General features: G+C 47.7%; 1 protein-coding gene across 2 annotated transcripts in view; it reads right to left on the bottom strand.

Annotated features, from left to right (window-relative positions):
- Positions 1-19,166, bottom strand: part of LOC140405531 (sterol O-acyltransferase 2-like) — a 172,601-nt gene that overhangs the window by 46,298 nt on the left and 107,137 nt on the right. For both annotated transcript variants that reach the window (XM_072494088.1, XM_072494087.1), the window contains exons 7-8: positions 12,109-12,391; positions 3,811-3,886 (exon numbers count right to left, since the gene is read on the bottom strand). In XM_072494088.1, coding sequence (XP_072350189.1) covers positions 3,811-3,886; positions 12,109-12,391 — 359 coding nt within the window. The remainder of the gene's footprint in view (positions 1-3,810; positions 3,887-12,108; positions 12,392-19,166) is intronic.

Raw genomic sequence — 19,166 nt, 5'->3', positions numbered from 1 at the left:
CCCTCTACACTGTCCCCATCAAACACTCCCAGGACAGGTACAGCACGGGGTTAGATACAGAGTAAAGCTCCCTCTACACTGTCCCCATCAAACACTCCCAGGACAGGTACAGCACGGGGTTAGATACAGAGTAAAGCTCCCTCTACAGTGTCCCCATCAAACACTCCCAGGACTGGTACAGCACGGGGTTAGATACAGAGTAAAGCTCCCTCTACACTGTCCCCATCAAACACTCCCAGGACAGGTACAGCACGGGGTTAGATACAGAGTAAAGCTCCCTCTACACTGTCCCCGTCAAACACTCCCAGGACAGGTACGGCACGGGGTTAGATACAGAGTAAAGCCCCTCTACACTGACCCCATCAAACACTCCCAGGACAGGTACAGCACGGGGTTAGATACAGAGTAAAGCTCCCTCTACGCTGTCCCCGTCAAACACTCCCAGGACAGGTACGGCACGGTGTTAGATACAGAGTAAAGCCCCTCTACACTGACCCCATCAAACACTCCCAGGACAGGTACAGCACGGGGTTAGATACAGAGTAAAGCTCCCTCTACACTGTCCCCATCAAACACTCCCAGGACAGGTACGGCACGGGGTTAGATACAGAGTAAAGCTCCCTCGACACTGTCCCCATCAAACACCCCCAGGACAGGTACAGCACGGGGTGAGATACAGAGTAAAGCTCCCTCTACACTGTCCCCATCAAACACTCCCAGGACAGGTACAGCACGGGGTTTGATACAGAGTAAAGCTCCCTCTACATTGTCCCCATCAAACACTCCCAGGACAGGTACAGCACGGGGTTAGATACAGAGTAAAGCTCCCTCTACACTGTCCCCATCAAACACTCCCAGGGCAGGTACAGCACGGGGTTAGATACAGAGTAAAGCTCCCTCTATACTGTCCCCATCAAACACTCCCAGGACAGGTACAGCACGGGGTTAGATACAGAGTAAAGCTCCCTCTACACTGTCCCCATCAAACACTCCCTGGACAGGTACAGCACGGGGTTAGATACAGAGTAAAGCTCCCTCTACACTGTCCCCATCAAACACTCCCAGGACAGGCACAGCACGGGGTTAGATACAGAGTAAAGCTCCCTCTACACCGTCCCCATCAAACACTCCCAGGACAGGTACAGCACGGGGTTAGATACAGAGTAAAGCTCCCTCTACACCGTCCCCATCAAACACTCCCAGGACAGGTACAGCACGGGGTTAGATACAGAGTAAAGCTACCTCTACACTGTCCCCATCGAACACTCCCAGGACAGGTACAGCACGGGGTTAGATACAGAGTAAAGCTCCCTCTACACTGTCCCCATCAAACACTCCCAGGACAGGTACAGCACGGGGTTAGATACAGAGTAAAGCTCCCTCTACACTGTCCCCATCAAACACTCCCAGGACAGGTACAGCACGGGGTTAGATACAGAGTAAAGCTCCCTCTACAGTGTCCCCATCAAACACTCCCAGGACTGGTACAGCACGGGGTTAGATACAGAGTAAAGCTCCCTCTACACTGTCCCCATCAAACACTCCCAGGACAGGTACAGCACGGGGTTAGATACAGAGTAAAGCTCCCTCTACACTGTCCCCGTCAAACACTCCCAGGACAGGTACGGCACGGGGTTAGATACAGAGTAAAGCCCCTCTACACTGACCCCATCAAACACTCCCAGGACAGGTACAGCACGGGGTTAGATACAGAGTAAAGCTCCCTCTACGCTGTCCCCGTCAAACACTCCCAGGACAGGTACGGCACGGTGTTAGATACAGAGTAAAGCCCCTCTACACTGACCCCATCAAACACTCCCAGGACAGGTACAGCACGGGGTTAGATACAGAGTAAAGCTCCCTCTACACTGTCCCCATCAAACACTCCCAGGACAGGTACGGCACGGGGTTAGATACAGAGTAAAGCTCCCTCGACACTGTCCCCATCAAACACTCCCAGGACAGGTACAGCACGGGGTTAGATACAGAGTAAAGCTCCCTCTACACTGTCCCCAACAAACACTCCCAGGACAGGTACAGCATGGGGTTAGATACAGAGTAAAGCTCCCTCGACACTGGCCCTATCAAACACTCCCAGGACGGGTACAGCACGGGGTTAGATACAGAGTAAAGCTCCCTCTACACTGTCCCCATCAAACACTCCCAGGACAGGTACAGCACGGGGTTAGATACAGATTAAAGCTCCCTCGACACTGTCCCCATCAAACACTCCCAGGACAGGTACAGCACGGGGTTAGATACAGAGTAAAGCTCCCTCTACACTGTCCCCATCAAACACTCCCAGGACAGGTACAGCACGGGGTTAGATACAGAGTAAAGCTCCCTCTACACTGTCCCCATCAAACACTCCCAGGACAGGTACAGCACAGGGTTAGATACAGAGTAAAGCTCCCGCTACACTGTCCCCATCAAACACTCCCAGGACAGGCACAGCACGGGGTTAGATACAGAGTAAAGCTCCCTCTACACTGTCCCCATCAAACACTCCCAGGACAGGTACAGCACGGTGTTAGATACAGAGTAAAGCTCCCTCTACACTGTCCCCATCAAACACTCCCAGGACAGGTACTGCACGGAGTTAGATACAGTGTAAAGCTACCTCTACACTGTCCCAATCAAACACTCCCAGGACAGGTACAGGCCGCGGTTAGATACAGTGTAAAGCTACCTCTACACTGTCCCCATCAAACACTCCCAGGACAGGTACAGCACGGGGTTAGATACACAGTAAAGCTCCCTCTACACTGTCCCCAACAAACACTCCTAGGACAGATACAGCACGGGGTTAGATACACAGTAAAGCTCCCTCTACACTGTCCCCAACAAACACTCCCAGGACAGGTACAGCACAGGGTTAGATACAGAGTAAAGCTCCCTCTACACTGTCCCCATCAAACACTCCCAGGACAGGTACAGCACGGGTTTAGATACAGAGTAAAGCTCCCTCTGCACTGCCCCCATCAAACACTCCCAGGACAGGCACAGCACGGGGTTAGATTCAGAGTAAAGCTCCCTCTGCTCTGTCTCCATCAAACACTCCCAGGACAGGCACAGCACGGGGTTAGATACAGAGTAAAGCTCCCTCTACACTGTCCCCATCAAACACTCCCAGGAGAGGTACAGCACGGGGTTAGATACAGAGTAAAGCTCCCCCTACACTGTCCCCATCAAACACTCCCAGGACAGGTACAGCACGGGGTTAGATACAGAGTACAGCTCCCTCTACACTGTCCCCATCAAACCCTCCCAGGACAGGCACAGCACGGGGTTAGATTCAGAGTAAAGCTCCCTCTACACTGTCCCCATCAAACACTCCCAGGACAGGTACAGCACGGGGTTAGATACAGAGTAAAGCTCCCCCTACACTGTCCCCATCAAACACTCCCAGGACAGATACAGCACGGGGTTAGATACAGAGTAAAGCTCCCTCTACACTGTCCCCATCAAACACTCCCAGGACAGGTACAGCACGGGGTTAGATACAGAGTAAAGCTCCCTCTACACTGTCCCCATTAAACACTCCCAGGACAGGTACAACACAGGGTTAGATACAGAGTAAAGCTCCCTCTACACTGTCCCCATCAAACACTCCCAGGACAGGTACAGCACGGGGTTAGATACAGAGTAAAGCTCCCTCTACACTGTTGAACTCTGTGGGAGGGGATCGCGGTTTCTCGGAAGATCCAGCTCGCTTGCCGGTTCCAGGCGATTGGGGCTGGGATGAGGTTGTTCCCCAGGTGATGGTGATGTACATTCAGTGATGGGGGTCACTGCCCTTTCCTCCCTCACCTTCCTGCACCTTTGCATTCAGCACTTTCGGAACATTTTCTCGAATGAAAGAGTAACTCTTCATCATAAAACGAATCTGTTGAAAAACAAAACCAAGAAATCATTTGTGTGTCACTCAAACTCTGCTTGAACGCTTCTCAATAAAAACCATTCAAGGTGCTGTAAGATCACTGTGTCTCACTTCCATTTGTACACCGTGGCATTTCAGGATTCAGAAGCGGGAGTGGTAATAATTCGACACAGGACGGGGCGTGGGACAGGGAAACACAGGTTCCTTCTCAATGAGCTATTCAGCTTCTTGCTGGGAAATGTTTGGGTCCGACAAACAGATCAGGAATTATCTACTGAAGAGCTGACGGGACAAAGAACTGTGTCAGTCACCAGGTAAGACAGGCATCCAAATATGCCCGTGTCAATAAACGCAAATTACTGTGGATGTTGGAAAACAGGAAATGCTGCAATGAACACAGCTGGTGTGACAGCGTCTGTGGAGAGAGAAACAGAGTTAACGCTTAGAGCCCAATATGAGTGTGTGAGTGAGTGAATGTGGGTGAGTGGGTGTGTGAGTGAGTGTGTACCTGCTATGTGTGTGGGTTTGTGTGGGTGTGTATATCTGTGTGTGTGGGTGTGTGAGTGAGTGTGTGTACCTGCTGTGTGTCTGGGTGTGTGTTGGTGTGTGTATATCTGGCTGTGTGAGTGAGTGAGTGTACCTGCTATGTGTATATCTGGGTGTGTGAGTGAGTGCGTGTACCTGCTATGTGTATATCTGGCTGTGTGAGTGAGTGTACCTGCTGTGTGTCTGGGTGTGTGTTGGTGTGTGTATATCGGGCTGTATGAGTGAGTGCGTGTACCTGCTATGTGTATATCTGGGTGTGTGAGTGAGTGTGTGTACCTGCTATGTGTATATCTGGCTGTGTGAGTGAGTGAATGTACCTGCTATGTGTATATCGGGCTGTGTGAGTGAGTGTACCTGCTGTGTGTGTTGGTGTGTGTATATCTGGCTGTGTGAGTGAGTGAGTGTACCTGCTATGTGTATATCGGGCTGTGTGAGTGAGTGAGTGTACCTGCTGTGTGTCTGGGTGTGTGTTGGTGTGTGTATATCTGGCTGTGTGAGTGAGTGAGTGTACCTGCTGTGTGTCTGGGTGTGTGTTGGTGTGTGTATATCTGGCTGTGTGAGTGAGTGAGTGTACCTGCTGTGTGTCTGGGTGTGTGTATATCTGGCTGTGTGAGTGAGTGCGTGTACCTGCTATGTGTATATCTGGGTGTGTGAGTGAGTGTACCTGCTATGTGTATATCTGGCTGTGTGAGTGAGTGTACCTGCTATGTGTATATCTGGCTGTGTGTGTGAGTGAGTGTACCTGTTATGTGTATATCTGGCTGTGTGAGTGGGTGTAGCTGTATGTGTATATCTGGCTGTGTGTGTGAGTGAGTGTACCTGCTATGTGCCTGGGTGTGTGTTGGTGTGTGTATATCTGGCTGTGTGTGTGAGTGAGTGTACCTGCTATGTGTATATCTGGCTGTGTGTGTGAGTGAGTGTGCCTGCTATGTGCCTGGGTGTGTGTATATCTGGGTGTGTGAGTGAGTGTACCTGCTAAGTGTATATCTGGCTGTGTGAGTGAGTGAGTGTACCTGCTAAGTGTATATCTGGCTGTGTGAGTGAGTGAGTGTACCTGCTATGTGTATATCTGGCTGTGTGAGTGAGTGAGTGTACCTGCTATGTGTATATCTGGCTGAGTGAGTGAGTGCGTGTACCTGCTATGTGTATATCTGGCTGTGTGTGTGAGTGAGTGTACCTGCTATGTGTATATCTGGCTGTGTGTGTGAGTGAGTGTACCTGCTATGTGCCTGGGTGTGTGGCTGTGTGAGTGAGTGAGTGTACCTGCTATGTGTATATCTGGCTGTGTGAGTGAGTGCGTGTACCTGCTATGTGTATATCTGGCTGTGTGAGTGAGTGCGTGTACCTGCTATGTGTATATCTGGCTGTGTGTGTGAGTGAGTGTACCTGCTATGTGCCTGGGTGTGTGGCTGTGTGAGTGAGTGAGTGTACCTGCTATGTGTATATCTGGCTGTGTGAGTGAGTGAGTGTACCTGCTATGTGTATATCTGGCTGTGTGAGTGAGTGAGTGTACCTGCTATGTGCCTGGGTGTGTGGCTGTGTGAGTGAGTGAGTGTACCTGCTGTGTGTATATCTGGCTGTGTGAGTGAGTGAGTGTACCTGCTATGTGCCTGGGTGTGTGAGTGAGTGAGTGTACCTGCTATGTGCCTGGGTGTGTGAGTGAGTGAGTGTACCTGCTATGTGTATATCTGGCTGTGTGAGTGAGTGAGTGTACCTGCTATGTGCCTGGGTGTGTGAGTGAGTGAGTGTACCTGCTATGTGCCTGGGTGTGTGAGTGAGTGAGTGTACCTGCTATGTGTATATCTGGCTGTGTGTGTGTGTGAGTGAGTGTACCTGCTATGTGCCTGGGTGTGTGGCTGTGTGAGTGAGTGAGTGTACCTGCTATGTGTATATCTGGCTGTGTGAGTGAGTGTACCTGCTATGTGCCTGGGTGTGTGTTGGTGTGTGTATATCTGGGTGTGTGAGTGAGTGTACCTACTATGTGTATATCTGGGTGTGTGAGTGAGTGTACCTGCTAAATGTATATCTGGCTGTGTGAGTGAGTGAGTGTACCTGCTATGTGTATATCTGGCTGTGTGAGTGAGTGAGTGTACCTGCTGTGTGTATATCTGGCTGTGTGAGTGTGTGAGTGTACCTGCTATGTGCCTGGGTGTGTGTGTGAGTGAGTGTACCTGCTATGTGTATATCTGGCTGTGTGAGTGAGTGTACCTGCTATGTGTATATCTGGCTGTGTGAGTGAGTGAGTGTACCTGCTGTGTGTATATCTGGCTGTGTGAGTGTGTGAGTGTACCTGCTATGTGCCTGGGTGTGTGTGTGAGTGAGTGTACCTGCTATGTGTATATCTGGCTGTGTGAGTGAGTGAGTGTACCTGCTATGTGCCTGGGTGTGTGAGTGAGTGAGTGTACCTGCTGTGTGTATATCTGGCTGTGTGAGTGAGTGTACCTGCTGTGTGCCTGGGTGTGTGTTGGTGTGTGTATATCTGGGTGTGTGAGTGAGTGTACCTGCTATGTGTATATCTGGCTGTGTGAGTGAGTGTACCTGCTGTGTGCCTGGGTGTGTGTTGGTGTGTGTATATCTGGGTGTGTGAGTGAGTGTACCTGCTATGTGTATATCTGGCTGTGTGAGTGAGTGCGTGTACCTGCTATGTGTATATCTGGGTGTGTGAGTGAGTGTGCCTGCTGTGTGTCTGGGTGTGTGTTAGTGTGTGTATATCTGGCTGTGTGTGTGAGTGAGTGTACCTGCTATGTGCCTGGGTGTGTGGCTGTGTGAGTGAGTGAGTGTACCTGCTATGTGTATATCTGGCTGTGTGAGTGAGTGCGTGTACCTGCTATGTGTATATCTGGCTGTGTGAGTGAGTGAGTGTACCTGCTGTGTGTATATCTGGCTGTGTGAGTGAGTGAGTGTACCTGCTATGTGCCTGGGTGTGTGTTGGTGTGTGTATATCTGGCTGTGTGAGTGAGTGAGTGTACCTGCTATGTGTATATCTGGGTGTGTGAGTGAGTGTGCCTGCTATGTGCCTGGGTGTGTGTTGGTGTGTGTATATCTGGGTGTGTGAGTGAGTGTACCTGCTATGTGTATATCTGGCTGTGTGAGTGAGTGAGTGTACCTGCTGTGTGTCTGGGTGTGTGTTGGTGTGTGTATATCTGGCTGTGTGAGTGAGTGAGTGTACCTGCTGTGTGTATATCTGGCTGTGTGAGTGAGTGTACCTGCTGTGTGTCTGGGTGTGTGTTGGTGTGTGTATATCGGGCTGTGTGAGTGAGTGAGTGTACCTGCTATGTGTATATCTGGCTGTGTGAGTGAGTGCGTGTACCTGCTATGTGTATATCTGGCTGTGTGAGTGAGTGTACCTGCTGTGTGTCTGGGTGTGTGTTGGTGTGTGTATATCTGGCTGTGTGAGTGAGTGAGTGTACCTGCTATGTGTATATCTGGCTGTGTGAGTGAGTGAGTGTACCTGCTATGTGCCTGGGTGTGTGTTGGTGTGTGTATATCTGGCTGTGTGAGTGAGTGAGTGTACCTGCTATGTGTATATCGGGCTGTGTGAGTGAGTGAGTGTACCTGCTATGTGCCTGGGTGTGTGAGTGAGTGCGTGTACCTGCTGTGTGTATATCTGGCTGTGTGAGTGAGTGAGTGTACCTGTTATGTGTATATCTGGCTGTGTGAGTGAGTGTACCTGCTGTGTGTCTGGGTGTGTGTTGGTGTGTGTATATCTGGCTGTGTGAGTGAGTGAGTGTACCTGTTATGTGTATATCTGGCTGTGTGAGTGAGTGCGTGTACCTGCTATGTGTATATCTGGCTGTGTGAGTGAGTGTACCTGCTGTGTGTCTGGGTGTGTGTTGGTGTGTGTATATCTGGGTGTGTGAGTGAGTGAGTGTACCTGCTATGTGTATATCTGGCTGTGTGAGTGAGTGAGTGTACCTGCTATGTGCCTGGGTGTGTGTTGGTGTGTGTATATCTGGCTGTGTGAGTGAGTGAGTGTACCTGCTATGTGCCTGGGTGTGTGTTGGTGTGTGTATATCTGGCTGTGTGAGTGAGTGAGTGTACCTGCTATGTGTATATCGGGCTGTGTGAGTGAGTGAGTGTACCTGCTATGTGCCTGGGTGTGTGAGTGAGTGCGTGTACCTGCTGTGTGTATATCTGGCTGTGTGAGTGAGTGAGTGTACCTGTTATGTGTATATCTGGCTGTGTGAGTGAGTGCGTGTACCTGCTATGTGTATATCTGGGTGTGTGAGTGAGTGAGTGTACCTGCTATGTGTATATCTGGCTGTGTGAGTGAGTGTACCTGCTATGTGTATATCTGGCTGTGTGAGTGAGTGAGTGTACCTGCTATGTGCCTGGGTGTGTGTTGGTGTGTGTATATCTGGCTGTGTGAGTGAGTGTACCTGCTATGTGTATATCTGGCTGTGTGAGTGAGTGCGTGTACCTGCTATGTGTATATCTGGGTGTGTGAGTGAGTGTACCTGCTATGTGTATATCTGGCTGTGTGAGTGAGTGAGTGTACCTGCTATGTGCCTGGGTGTGTGTTGGTGTGTGTATATCTGCCTGTGTGAGTGAGTGAGTGTACCTGCTATGTGCCTGGGAGTGTGTTGGTGTGTGTATATCTGGCTGTGTGAGTGAGTGAGTGTACCTGCTATGTGTATATCGGGCTGTGTGAGTGAGTGAGTGTACCTGCTATGTGCCTGGGTGTGTGAGTGAGTGCGTGTACCTGCTGTGTGTATATCTGGCTGTGTGAGTGAGTGAGTGTACCTGTTATGTGTATATCTGGCTGTGTGAGTGAGTGCGTGTACCTGCTATGTGTATATCTGGGTGTGTGAGTGAGTGAGTGTACCTGCTATGTGTATATCTGGGTGTGTGAGTGAGTGTACCTGCTATGTGTGTATCTGGCTGTGTGAGTGAGTGCGTGTACCTGCTATGTGTATATCTGGGTGTGTGAGTGAGTGTACCTGCTATGTGTATATCTGGCTGTGTGAGTGAGTGAGTGTACCTGCTATGTGCCTGGGTGTGTGGCTGTGTGAGTGAGTGCGTGTACCTGCTATGTGTATATCTGGCTGTGTGAGTGAGTGAGTGTACCTGCTATGTGCCTGGGTGTGTGAGTGAGTGTGTGTACCTGCTATGTGTATATCTGGCTGTGTGAGTGAGTGAGTGTACCTGCTATGTGCCTGGGTGTGTGTTGGTGTGTGTATATCTGCCTGTGTGAGTGAGTGAGTGTACCTGCTATGTGCCTGGGTGTGTGTTGGTGTGTGTATATCTGGCTGTGTGAGTGAGTGAGTGTACCTGCTATGTGTATATCGGGCTGTGTGAGTGAGTGAGTGTACCTGCTATGTGCCTGGGTGTGTGAGTGAGTGCGTGTACCTGCTGTGTGTATATCTGGCTGTGTGAGTGAGTGAGTGTACCAGTTATGTGTATATCTGGCTGTGTGAGTGAGTGCGTGTACCTGCTATGTGTATATCTGGGTGTGTGAGTGAGTGAGTGTACCTGCTATGTGTATATCTGGGTGTGTGAGTGAGTGTACCTGCTATGTGTATATCTGGCTGTGTGAGTGAGTGCGTGTACCTGCTATGTGTATATCTGGGTGTGTGAGTGAGTGTACCTGCTATGTGTATATCTGGCTGTGTGAGTGAGTGCGTGTACCTGCTATGTGTATATCTGGCTGTGTAAGTAAGTGAGTGTACCTGCTATGTGCCTGGGTGTGTGGCTGTGTGAGTGAGTGCGTGTACCTGCTGTGTGTATATCTGGCTGTGTGAGTGAGTGTACCTGCTGTGTGTCTGGGTGTGTGTTGGTGTGTGTATATCTGGGTGTGTGAGTGAGTGAGTGTACCTGCTATGTGTATATCTGGCTGTGTGAGTGAGTGTACCTGCTGTGTGCCTGGGTGTGTGTTGGTGTGTGTATATCTGGGTGTGTGAGTGAGTGAGTGTACCTGCTATGTGTATATCTGGCTGTGTGAGTGAGTGTACCTGCTGTGTGTCTGGGTGTGTGTTGGTGTGTGTATATGGGTGTGTGAGTGAGTGTACCTGCTATGTGTATATCTGGCTGTGTGAGTGAGTGCGTGTACCTGCTATGTGTATATCTGGCTGTGTGAGTGAGTGAGTGTACCTGCTGTGTGTATATCTGGCTGTGTGAGTGAGTGTGTGTACCTGCTGTGTGTATATCTGGCTGTATGAGTGAGTGAGTGTACCTGTTATGTGTATATCTGGCTGTGTGAGTGAGTGTACCTGCTATGTGTATATCTGGCTGTGTGAGTGAGTGTGTGTACCTGCTGTGTGTATATCTGGCTGTATGAGTGAGTGAGTGTACCTGTTATGTGTATATCTGGCTGTGTGAGTGAGTGTACCTGCTATGTGTATATCTGGCTGTGTGAGTGAGTGAGTGTACCTGCTATGTGCCTGGGTGTGTGAGTGAGTGAGTGTACCTGCTATGTGCCTGGGTGTGTGGCTGTGTGAGTGAGTGCGTGTACCTGCTATGTGTATATCTGGCTGTGTGAGTGAGTGAGTGTACCTGCTGTGTGTATATCTGGCTGTGTGAGTGAGTGAGTGTACCTGCTATGTGCCTGGGTGTGTGGCTGTGTGAGTGAGTGTACCTGCTATGTGTATATCTGGCTGTGTGAGTGAGTGTGTGTACCTGCTGTGTGTATATCTGGCTGTATGAGTGAGTGAGTGTACCTGTTATGTGTATATCTGGCTGTGTGAGTGAGTGTACCTGCTATGTGTATATCTGGCTGTGTGAGTGAGTGAGTGTACCTGCTATGTGCCTGGGTGTGTGAGTGAGTGAGTGTACCTGCTATGTGCCTGGGTGTGTGGCTGTGTGAGTGAGTGAGTGTACCTGCTGTGTGTATATCTGGCTGTGTGAGTGAGTGAGTGTACCTGCTATGTGCCTGGGTGTGTGAGTGAGTGAGTGTACCTGCTATGTGCCTGGGTGTGTGGCTGTGTGATTGAGTGAGTGTACCTGCTATGTGTATATCTGGCTGTGTGAGTGAGTGAGTGTACCTGCTCTGTGCCTGGGTGTGTGAGTGAGTGAGTGTACCTGCTGTGTGTATATCTGGCTGTGTGAGTGAGTGTACCTGCTATGTGCCTGGGTGTGTGAGTGAGTGAGTGTACCTGCTGTGTGTATATCTGGCTGTGTGAGTGAGTGAGTGTACCTGCTGTGTGTATATCTGGCTGTGTGAGTGAGTGAGTGTACCTGCTATGTGCCTGGCTGTGATTCAATACACTGAGTGTAGGTTTTTGTGAGACACTAACCCCTGATTTACTGACAAATCTTAAATTGACAAACTACAGGAATTATTAAAAATTCATTCCCAGACGTTGGCTTCGCTGGGCTGGGCCCAGCATCGATTGTCCATCCCGAATCACCCTGGAACCGAGTGGCTCACTGATCCATTTCAGAGGGGTATTTAAGAGACAACCACATTGCTGTGGGTCTGGAGTCACATGTAGGCCAGACCGGGGAAAGACGGCAGATTTCCTCCCCTAAAGGACATGGAACCAGATGGGTTTTTACAACAATCAACAATAGTTGCCATGGTCACCATTACTGAGACTAACTTTCGATTCCAGATTTATTAATTGAGTTTAAATTCCCACCAGCTGCCGTGGGGGGATTTGAACCCATGTCCCCAGAGCATTCGCCTGGGCCCCTGGAAGCCTAGTCCAGTTAGTATTTACAGAGCTGTAAAATGGGGGCTGTACCTGTTCAAGTATCACGATGAATCTTGAGGCTGGAGGCAGGTGGTAATGAATGACAGCGTAGATGGGATAGATTCCGAGGACACACACTTGGCAGAACACAATCAGCAACCCAAGGGCCAGCGTGTAGACACGAGGATATCTAACTTGGTGATAGCAGCTTCCCCACATGTTCAGTGCTTTATATGGGATTATCAGAGTGTACAAGAAGAGGCAACCCCAGACAAACACCACAGACGGAAACCTTCCAAACGCAAAAACCAGCAGGTCAAACTCCAGGATCAAACTGAAATGTAAAAGGAAACAAGTTCGGAGACAGACTCCAAATCTCTTTGATTAACAGAACAGCAGAGGGTGATGTGAGACAGCCAGAGAAAGAGACATAGGCACCTTGCGCCTGAGCACAAATCATTGCAGTGAGTGTCTGACACTCCACAGGCAAGCTGGCTTTACACAGTCATCTGTTCAATCTGTCCAACGGAACTCAAAACACTGGCAAAGGTTTTGCTGCCGGAGGAGGTGGTGGAAGCAGGGACGACAGTGACGTTTAAGGGGCATCTTGACAAATACATGAATAGGATGGGAATAGAGGGATACGGAACCCGGAAGTGTAGAAGATTGTAGTTTAGTCGGGCAGCATGGTCGACACGGGCTTGGAGGGCCGAAGGGCCTGTTCCTGTGCTGTACATTTCTGTGTTCTACAAATAATCTGCTTGATACTCAGAAATCAAATCCTATTGATAAGTCATTCAATATATAAACCAGCCGAAAGATTAGATTCCAGTCTGTATCTCACTCTCGGGTATCTGTTATTCTATATATAAACCACCCTGAACCCCTCGATTAGATTCCAGTCTGTAACTCACTCCCGGGTATCTGTTATTCTATATATAAACCACCCTGAACCCCTCGATTAGATTCCAGTCTGTAACTCACTCCCGGGTATCTGTTATTCGAAATATAAACCACCCTGAACCCCTCGATTAGATTCCAGTCTGTAACTCACTCCCGGGTATCTGTTATTCTATATATAAACCACCCCGAACACCTCGATTAGATTCCAGTCTGTTCCTCACTCCCGGGTATCTGTTATTCAATATATAAACCACCCTGAAACCCTCGATTAGATTCCAGTCTGTAACTCACACCCGGGTTTCTGTTATTCTATATATAACCATCCCAAACCCCTCGATTAGATTCCAGTCTGTAATTCACTCCCGGGTATCTGTTATTCTATATATAAACCACCCTGAACCCCTCGATTAGATTCCAGCCTGTAACTCACTCCCGCGTATCTGTTATTCTATATATAACCACCCCAAACCCCTCGATTAGATTCCAGTCTGTAATTCACTCCCGGGTATCTGTTATTCTATATATAAACCACCCTGAACCCCTCGATTAGATTCCAGCCTGTAACTCACTCCCGCGTATCTGTTATTCTCTATATAAACCACCCTGAACCCCTCGATTAGATTCCAGTCTGTAACTCACTCCCTGTTATCTGTTATTCTATATATAAACCACCCTGAACCCCTCGATTAGATTCCAGTCTGTAACTCACTCCCGGGTATCTGTTATTCTATATATAAACCACCCCGAACCCCTCGATTAGATTCCAGTCTGTAACTCACTCCCGGGTATCTGTTATTCTATATATAAACCACCCCGAACCCCTCGATTAGATTCCAGTCTGTAACTCACTCCCGGGTATCTGTTATTCTAAATATAAACCACCCTGAACCCCTCGATTAGATTCCAGTCTGTAACTCACTCCCGGGTATCTGTTATTCTATATATAAACCACCCCGAACCCCTCGATTAGATTCCAGCCTGTAACTCACTCCCGGGTATCTGTTATTCTATATATAAACCACCCTGAAACCCTCGATTAGATTCCAGTCTGTAACTCACACCCGGGTTTCTGTTATTCTATATATAACCATCCCAAACCCCTCGATTAGATTCCAGTCTGTAATTCACTCCCGGGTATCTGTTATTCTATATATAAACCACCCTGAACCCCTCGATTAGATTCCAGTCTGTAACTCACTCCCGGGTATCTGCTATTCTCTATATAAACCGCCCCGAACCCCTCGATTAGATTCCAGTCTGTAACTCACTCCCGGGTATCTGTTATTCTATATATAAACCACCCTGAACCCCTCGATTAGATTCCAGTTTGTAACTCACTCCCGGGTATCTGTTATTCTATATATAAACCACCCCAAACCCCTCGATTAGATTCCTGTCTGTAACTCAATCCTGGGTGTCTGTTATTCTATATATAAACCACCCCAAACCCCTCGATTAGATTCCAGTCTGTAACTCACTCCCGGGTATCTGTTATTCTATATATAAACCACCCTGAACCCCTCGATTAGATTCCGGTCTGTAACTCACTCCCGGGTATCTGTTATTCTATATATAAACCTCCCCGAACCCCTCGATTAGATTCCAGTCTGTAACTCACTCCCGGGTATCTGTTATTCTATAAATAAACCACCCCGAACCCATTCGATTAGATTCCAGTCTGTAACTCACTCCCGGGTATCTGTTATTCTATATATAAACCACCCGGAACCCCTCGATTAGATTCCAGTCTGTAACTCACTCCCGGGTATCTGTTATTCTATATATAAACCACCCCAAACCCTTCGATTAGATTCCGGTCTGTAACTCACTCCCGGGTATCTGTTATTCTATATATAAACCTCCCCGAACCCCTCGATTAGATTCCAGTCTGTAACTCACTCCCGGGTATCTGTTATTCTATAAATAAACCACCCCGAACCCCTCGATTAGATTCCAGTCTGTAACTCACTCCCGGGTATCTGTTATTCTATATAAAAACCACCCCGAACCCCTCGATTAGATTCCAGTCTGTAACTCACTCCCGGGTATCTGTTATTCCATATATAAACCACCCCGAACCCCTCGATTAGATTCCAGTCTGTAACTCAATCCTGGGTGTCTGTTATTCTATATATAAACCACCCCGAACCCCTCGATCAGATTCCAGTCTGTAACTCAATCCTGGGTGTCTGTTATTCTATATATAAACCACCCCAAACCCCTCGATTAGATTCCAGTCTGTAACTCACTCCCGGGTATCTGTTATTCTATATATAAACCACCCCAAACCCCTCGATTAGATTCCAGTCTGTAACTCACTCCCGGGTATCTGTTATTCTATATAGAACACACCCTGAACCCCTCGATTAGATTCCAGTCTGTAACTTACTCCCGGGTATCTGTTACTCTATATATAAACCATCACGAACCCCTCGATTAGATTCCAGACTGTAACTCACTCCCGGGTATATGTTATTCTATATATAAACCACCCTGAACCCCTCGATTAGATTCCAGTCTGTAACTCACTCCCGGGTATCTGTTATTCTATATATAAACCACCCTGAACCCCTCAATTAGATTCCAGTCTGTAACTCACTCCCGGGTATCTGTTATTCTATATATAAACCACCCCGAACCCCTCGATTAGATTCCAGTCTGTAACTCAATCCTGGGTGTCTGTTATTGTATATATAAACCACCCCGAACCCCTCGATTAGATTCCAGTCTGTAACTCACTCCCGGGTATCTGTTATTCTATATATAAACCACCCCAAACCCCTCGATTAGATTCCAGTCTGTAACTCTCTCCCGGGTATCTGTTATTCTATATATAAACTACCCTGAACCCCTCGATTAGATTCCAGCCTGTAACTCACTACCGGGTATCTGTTATTCTATAAATAAACCATCCCGAACCCCTCGATTAGATTCCAGTCTGTAACTCACTCCCAGTATCTGTTATTCTATAAATAAACCACCCTGAACCCCTCGATTCGATTCCAGTCTGTAACTCACTCCCGGGTATCTGTTATTCTATAAATAAACCATCCCGAACCCCTCGATTAGATTCCAGTCTGTAACTCACTCCCGGTATCTGTTATTCTATAAATAAACCACCCTGAACCCCTCGATTAGATTCCAGTCTGTAACTCACTCCCGGGTATCTGTTATTCTATATATAAACCACCCCGAACCCCTCGATTAGATTCCAGTCTGTAACTCGCTCCCGGGTATCTGTTATTCTATAAATAAACCATCCCGAACCCCTCGATTAGATTCCAGTCTGTAACTCACTCCCGGGTATCTGTTATTCTATATATAAACTACCCTGAACCCCTCGATCAGATTCCAGTCTGTAACTCACTCCCGGGTATCTGTTATTCTATATATAAACCACCCCGAACCCCTCGATTGGATTCCAGTCTGTAACTCACTCCCGGGTATCTGTTATTCTATATAGAACACACCCTGAACCCCTCTATTAGATTCCAGTCTGTAACTCACTCCCGGGTATCCGTTATTCTTTGTATAAACTACCCTGAACCCCTCGATTAGATTCCAGTCTGTAACTCACTCCAGGGTATCTGTTATTCTATATATAAACCACCCCGAACCCCTCGATTAGATTCCGGTCTGTAACTCACTCCCGGGTGTCTGTTATTCTTTATATAAACTACCCTGAACCTCTCGATTAGATTCCAGTCTGTAACTCACTCCCGGGTGTCTGTTATTCTATAAATAAACCACCCCGAACCCCTCGATTAGATTCCAGTCTGTAACTCGCTCCAGGTATCTGTTATTCTATAAATAAACCACCCCGAACCCCTCGATTAGATTCCAGTCTGTAACTCACTCCCGGGTATCTGTTATTCTTGATATAAACCACCCCGAACCCCTCGATTAGATTCCAGTCTGTAACTCACTCCCGGTATCTGTTATTCTATATATAAACCACCCCGAACACCTCGATTAGATTCCAGTCTGTAACTCACTCCCGGTATCTGTTATTCTATATATAAACCACCCCGAACACCTCGATTAGATTCCAGTCTGTAACTCACTCCCGGTACCTGTTATTCTATATATAAACCACCTCGAACCCCTCGATTAGATTCCAGTCTGTAACTCACTCCCGGTATCTGTTATTCTATATATAAACCGCCCGAACCCCTCGATTAGATTCCAGTCTGTAACTCACTCCCGGGTATCTGTTATTCTACATATAAACCACCCCGAACCCCTCGATTAGATTCCAGTCTGTAACTCACTCCCGGGTATCTGTTATTCTATATATAAACCACCCCGAACCCCTCGATTAGATTCCAGTCTGTAACTCACTCCCGGGTATCTGTTATTCTATAAATAAACCATCCCGAACCCCTCGATTAGATTCCAGTCTGTAACTCACTCCCGGGTATCTGTTATTCTATATATAAACTACCCTGAACCCCTCGATCAGATTCCAGTCTGTAACTCACTCCTGGGTATCTGTTATTCTATATATAAACCACCCCGAACCCCTCGATTGGATTCCAGTCTGTAACTCACTCCCGGGTATCTGTTATTCTATATATAAACCACCCTGAACCCCTCGATTAGATTCCAGTCTGTAACTCACTCCCGGGTATCTGTTATTCTATATATAAACCACCCTGAACCCCTCGATTAGATTCCAGTCTGTAACTCACTCCCGGGTATCCGTTATTCTTTATATAAACTACCCTGAACCCCTCGATTAGATTCCAGTCTGTAACTCACTCCCGGGTATCTGTTATTCTATATATAAACCACCCCGAACACCTCGATTAGATTCCAGTCTGTAACTCACTCCCGGTATCTGTTATTCTATATATAAACCACCCCGAACACCTCGATTAGATTCCAGTCTGTAACTCACTCCCGGTATCTGTTATTCTATATATAAACCACCTCGAACCCCTCGATTAGATTCCAGTCTGTAACTCACTCCCGGTATCTGTTATTCTATATATAAACCGCCTGAACCCCTCGATTAGATTCCAGTCTGTAACTCACTCCCGGGTATCTGTTATTCTACATATAAACCACCCCGAACCCCTCGATTAGATTCCAGTCTGTAACTCACTCCCGGGTATCTGTTATTCTATATATAAACCACCCCGAACCCCTCGATTAGATTCCAGTCTGTAACTCACTCCCGGGTATCTGTTATTCTATATATAAACCACCCCGAACCCCTCGATTAGATTCCAGTCTGTAACTCCCTCCCGGGTATCTGTTATTCTATATATAAACCACCCCAAACCCGTCGATTAGATTCCAGTCTGTAACTCACTCCCGGGTAACTGTTATTCTATATATAAACCACCCCGAACCCCTCAATTAGATTCCAGTCTGTAACCCACTCCCGGGTATCTGTTATTCGATATATAAACCACCCCAAACCCCTCGATTAGATTCCAGTCTGTAACTCACTCCCGGGTATCTGTTATTCTATATATAAACCACCCCGAAACCCTCGATTAGATTCCAGTCTGTAACTCACTCCCGGGTATCTGTTATTCTATATATAAACCACCCCGAAACCCTCGATTAGATTCCAGTCTGTAACCCACTCCCGGGTATCTGTTATTCGATATATAAACCACCCCAAACCCCTCGATTAGATTCCAGTCTGTAACTCACTCCCGGGTATCTGTTATTCTATATATAAACCACCCTGAACCCCTCGATTAGATTCCAGTCTGTAACTCACTCCCGGGTATCTGTTATTCTTTTTTTTTTATTAAATATTTTATTGAAAATTTTTGGTCAACCAACACATTACATTGTGCATCCTTTACACAATATTATAACAACACAAATAACAATGACCTATTTTATAAACAAAAAATGAATAAATAATAAATAACAAAAATGAAAACTAGCCCTAATTGGCAACTGCCTTGTCACAAGTAACACTCTCCAAAAATATAATTTAACAGTCCAATATATAATTATCTGTAGCAGCGACCTATACATACTATACAGTATATATTAACAACCCTGAGAGTCCTTCTGGTTCCTCCCCCCCCCCACCACCACCGCACCCCCCCCCCCCCCCCCCCCCGATCCTGGGCTGCTGCTGCTGCCTTCTTTTTCCCATTCCGTCTATCTTTCTGCGAGGTATTCGACGAACGGTTGCCACCGCCTGGTGAACCCTTGAGCCGACCCCCTTAGGACGA

The sequence above is a fragment of the Scyliorhinus torazame genome, chromosome X (genome assembly GCF_047496885.1).
Source record: "Scyliorhinus torazame isolate Kashiwa2021f chromosome X, sScyTor2.1, whole genome shotgun sequence".
NCBI classification, from domain to species: domain Eukaryota; kingdom Metazoa; phylum Chordata; class Chondrichthyes; order Carcharhiniformes; family Scyliorhinidae; genus Scyliorhinus; species Scyliorhinus torazame.
The sequence above is the reverse complement of the archived record's forward strand: the minus strand, read 5'-3'. Positions and strand labels throughout refer to the sequence as shown.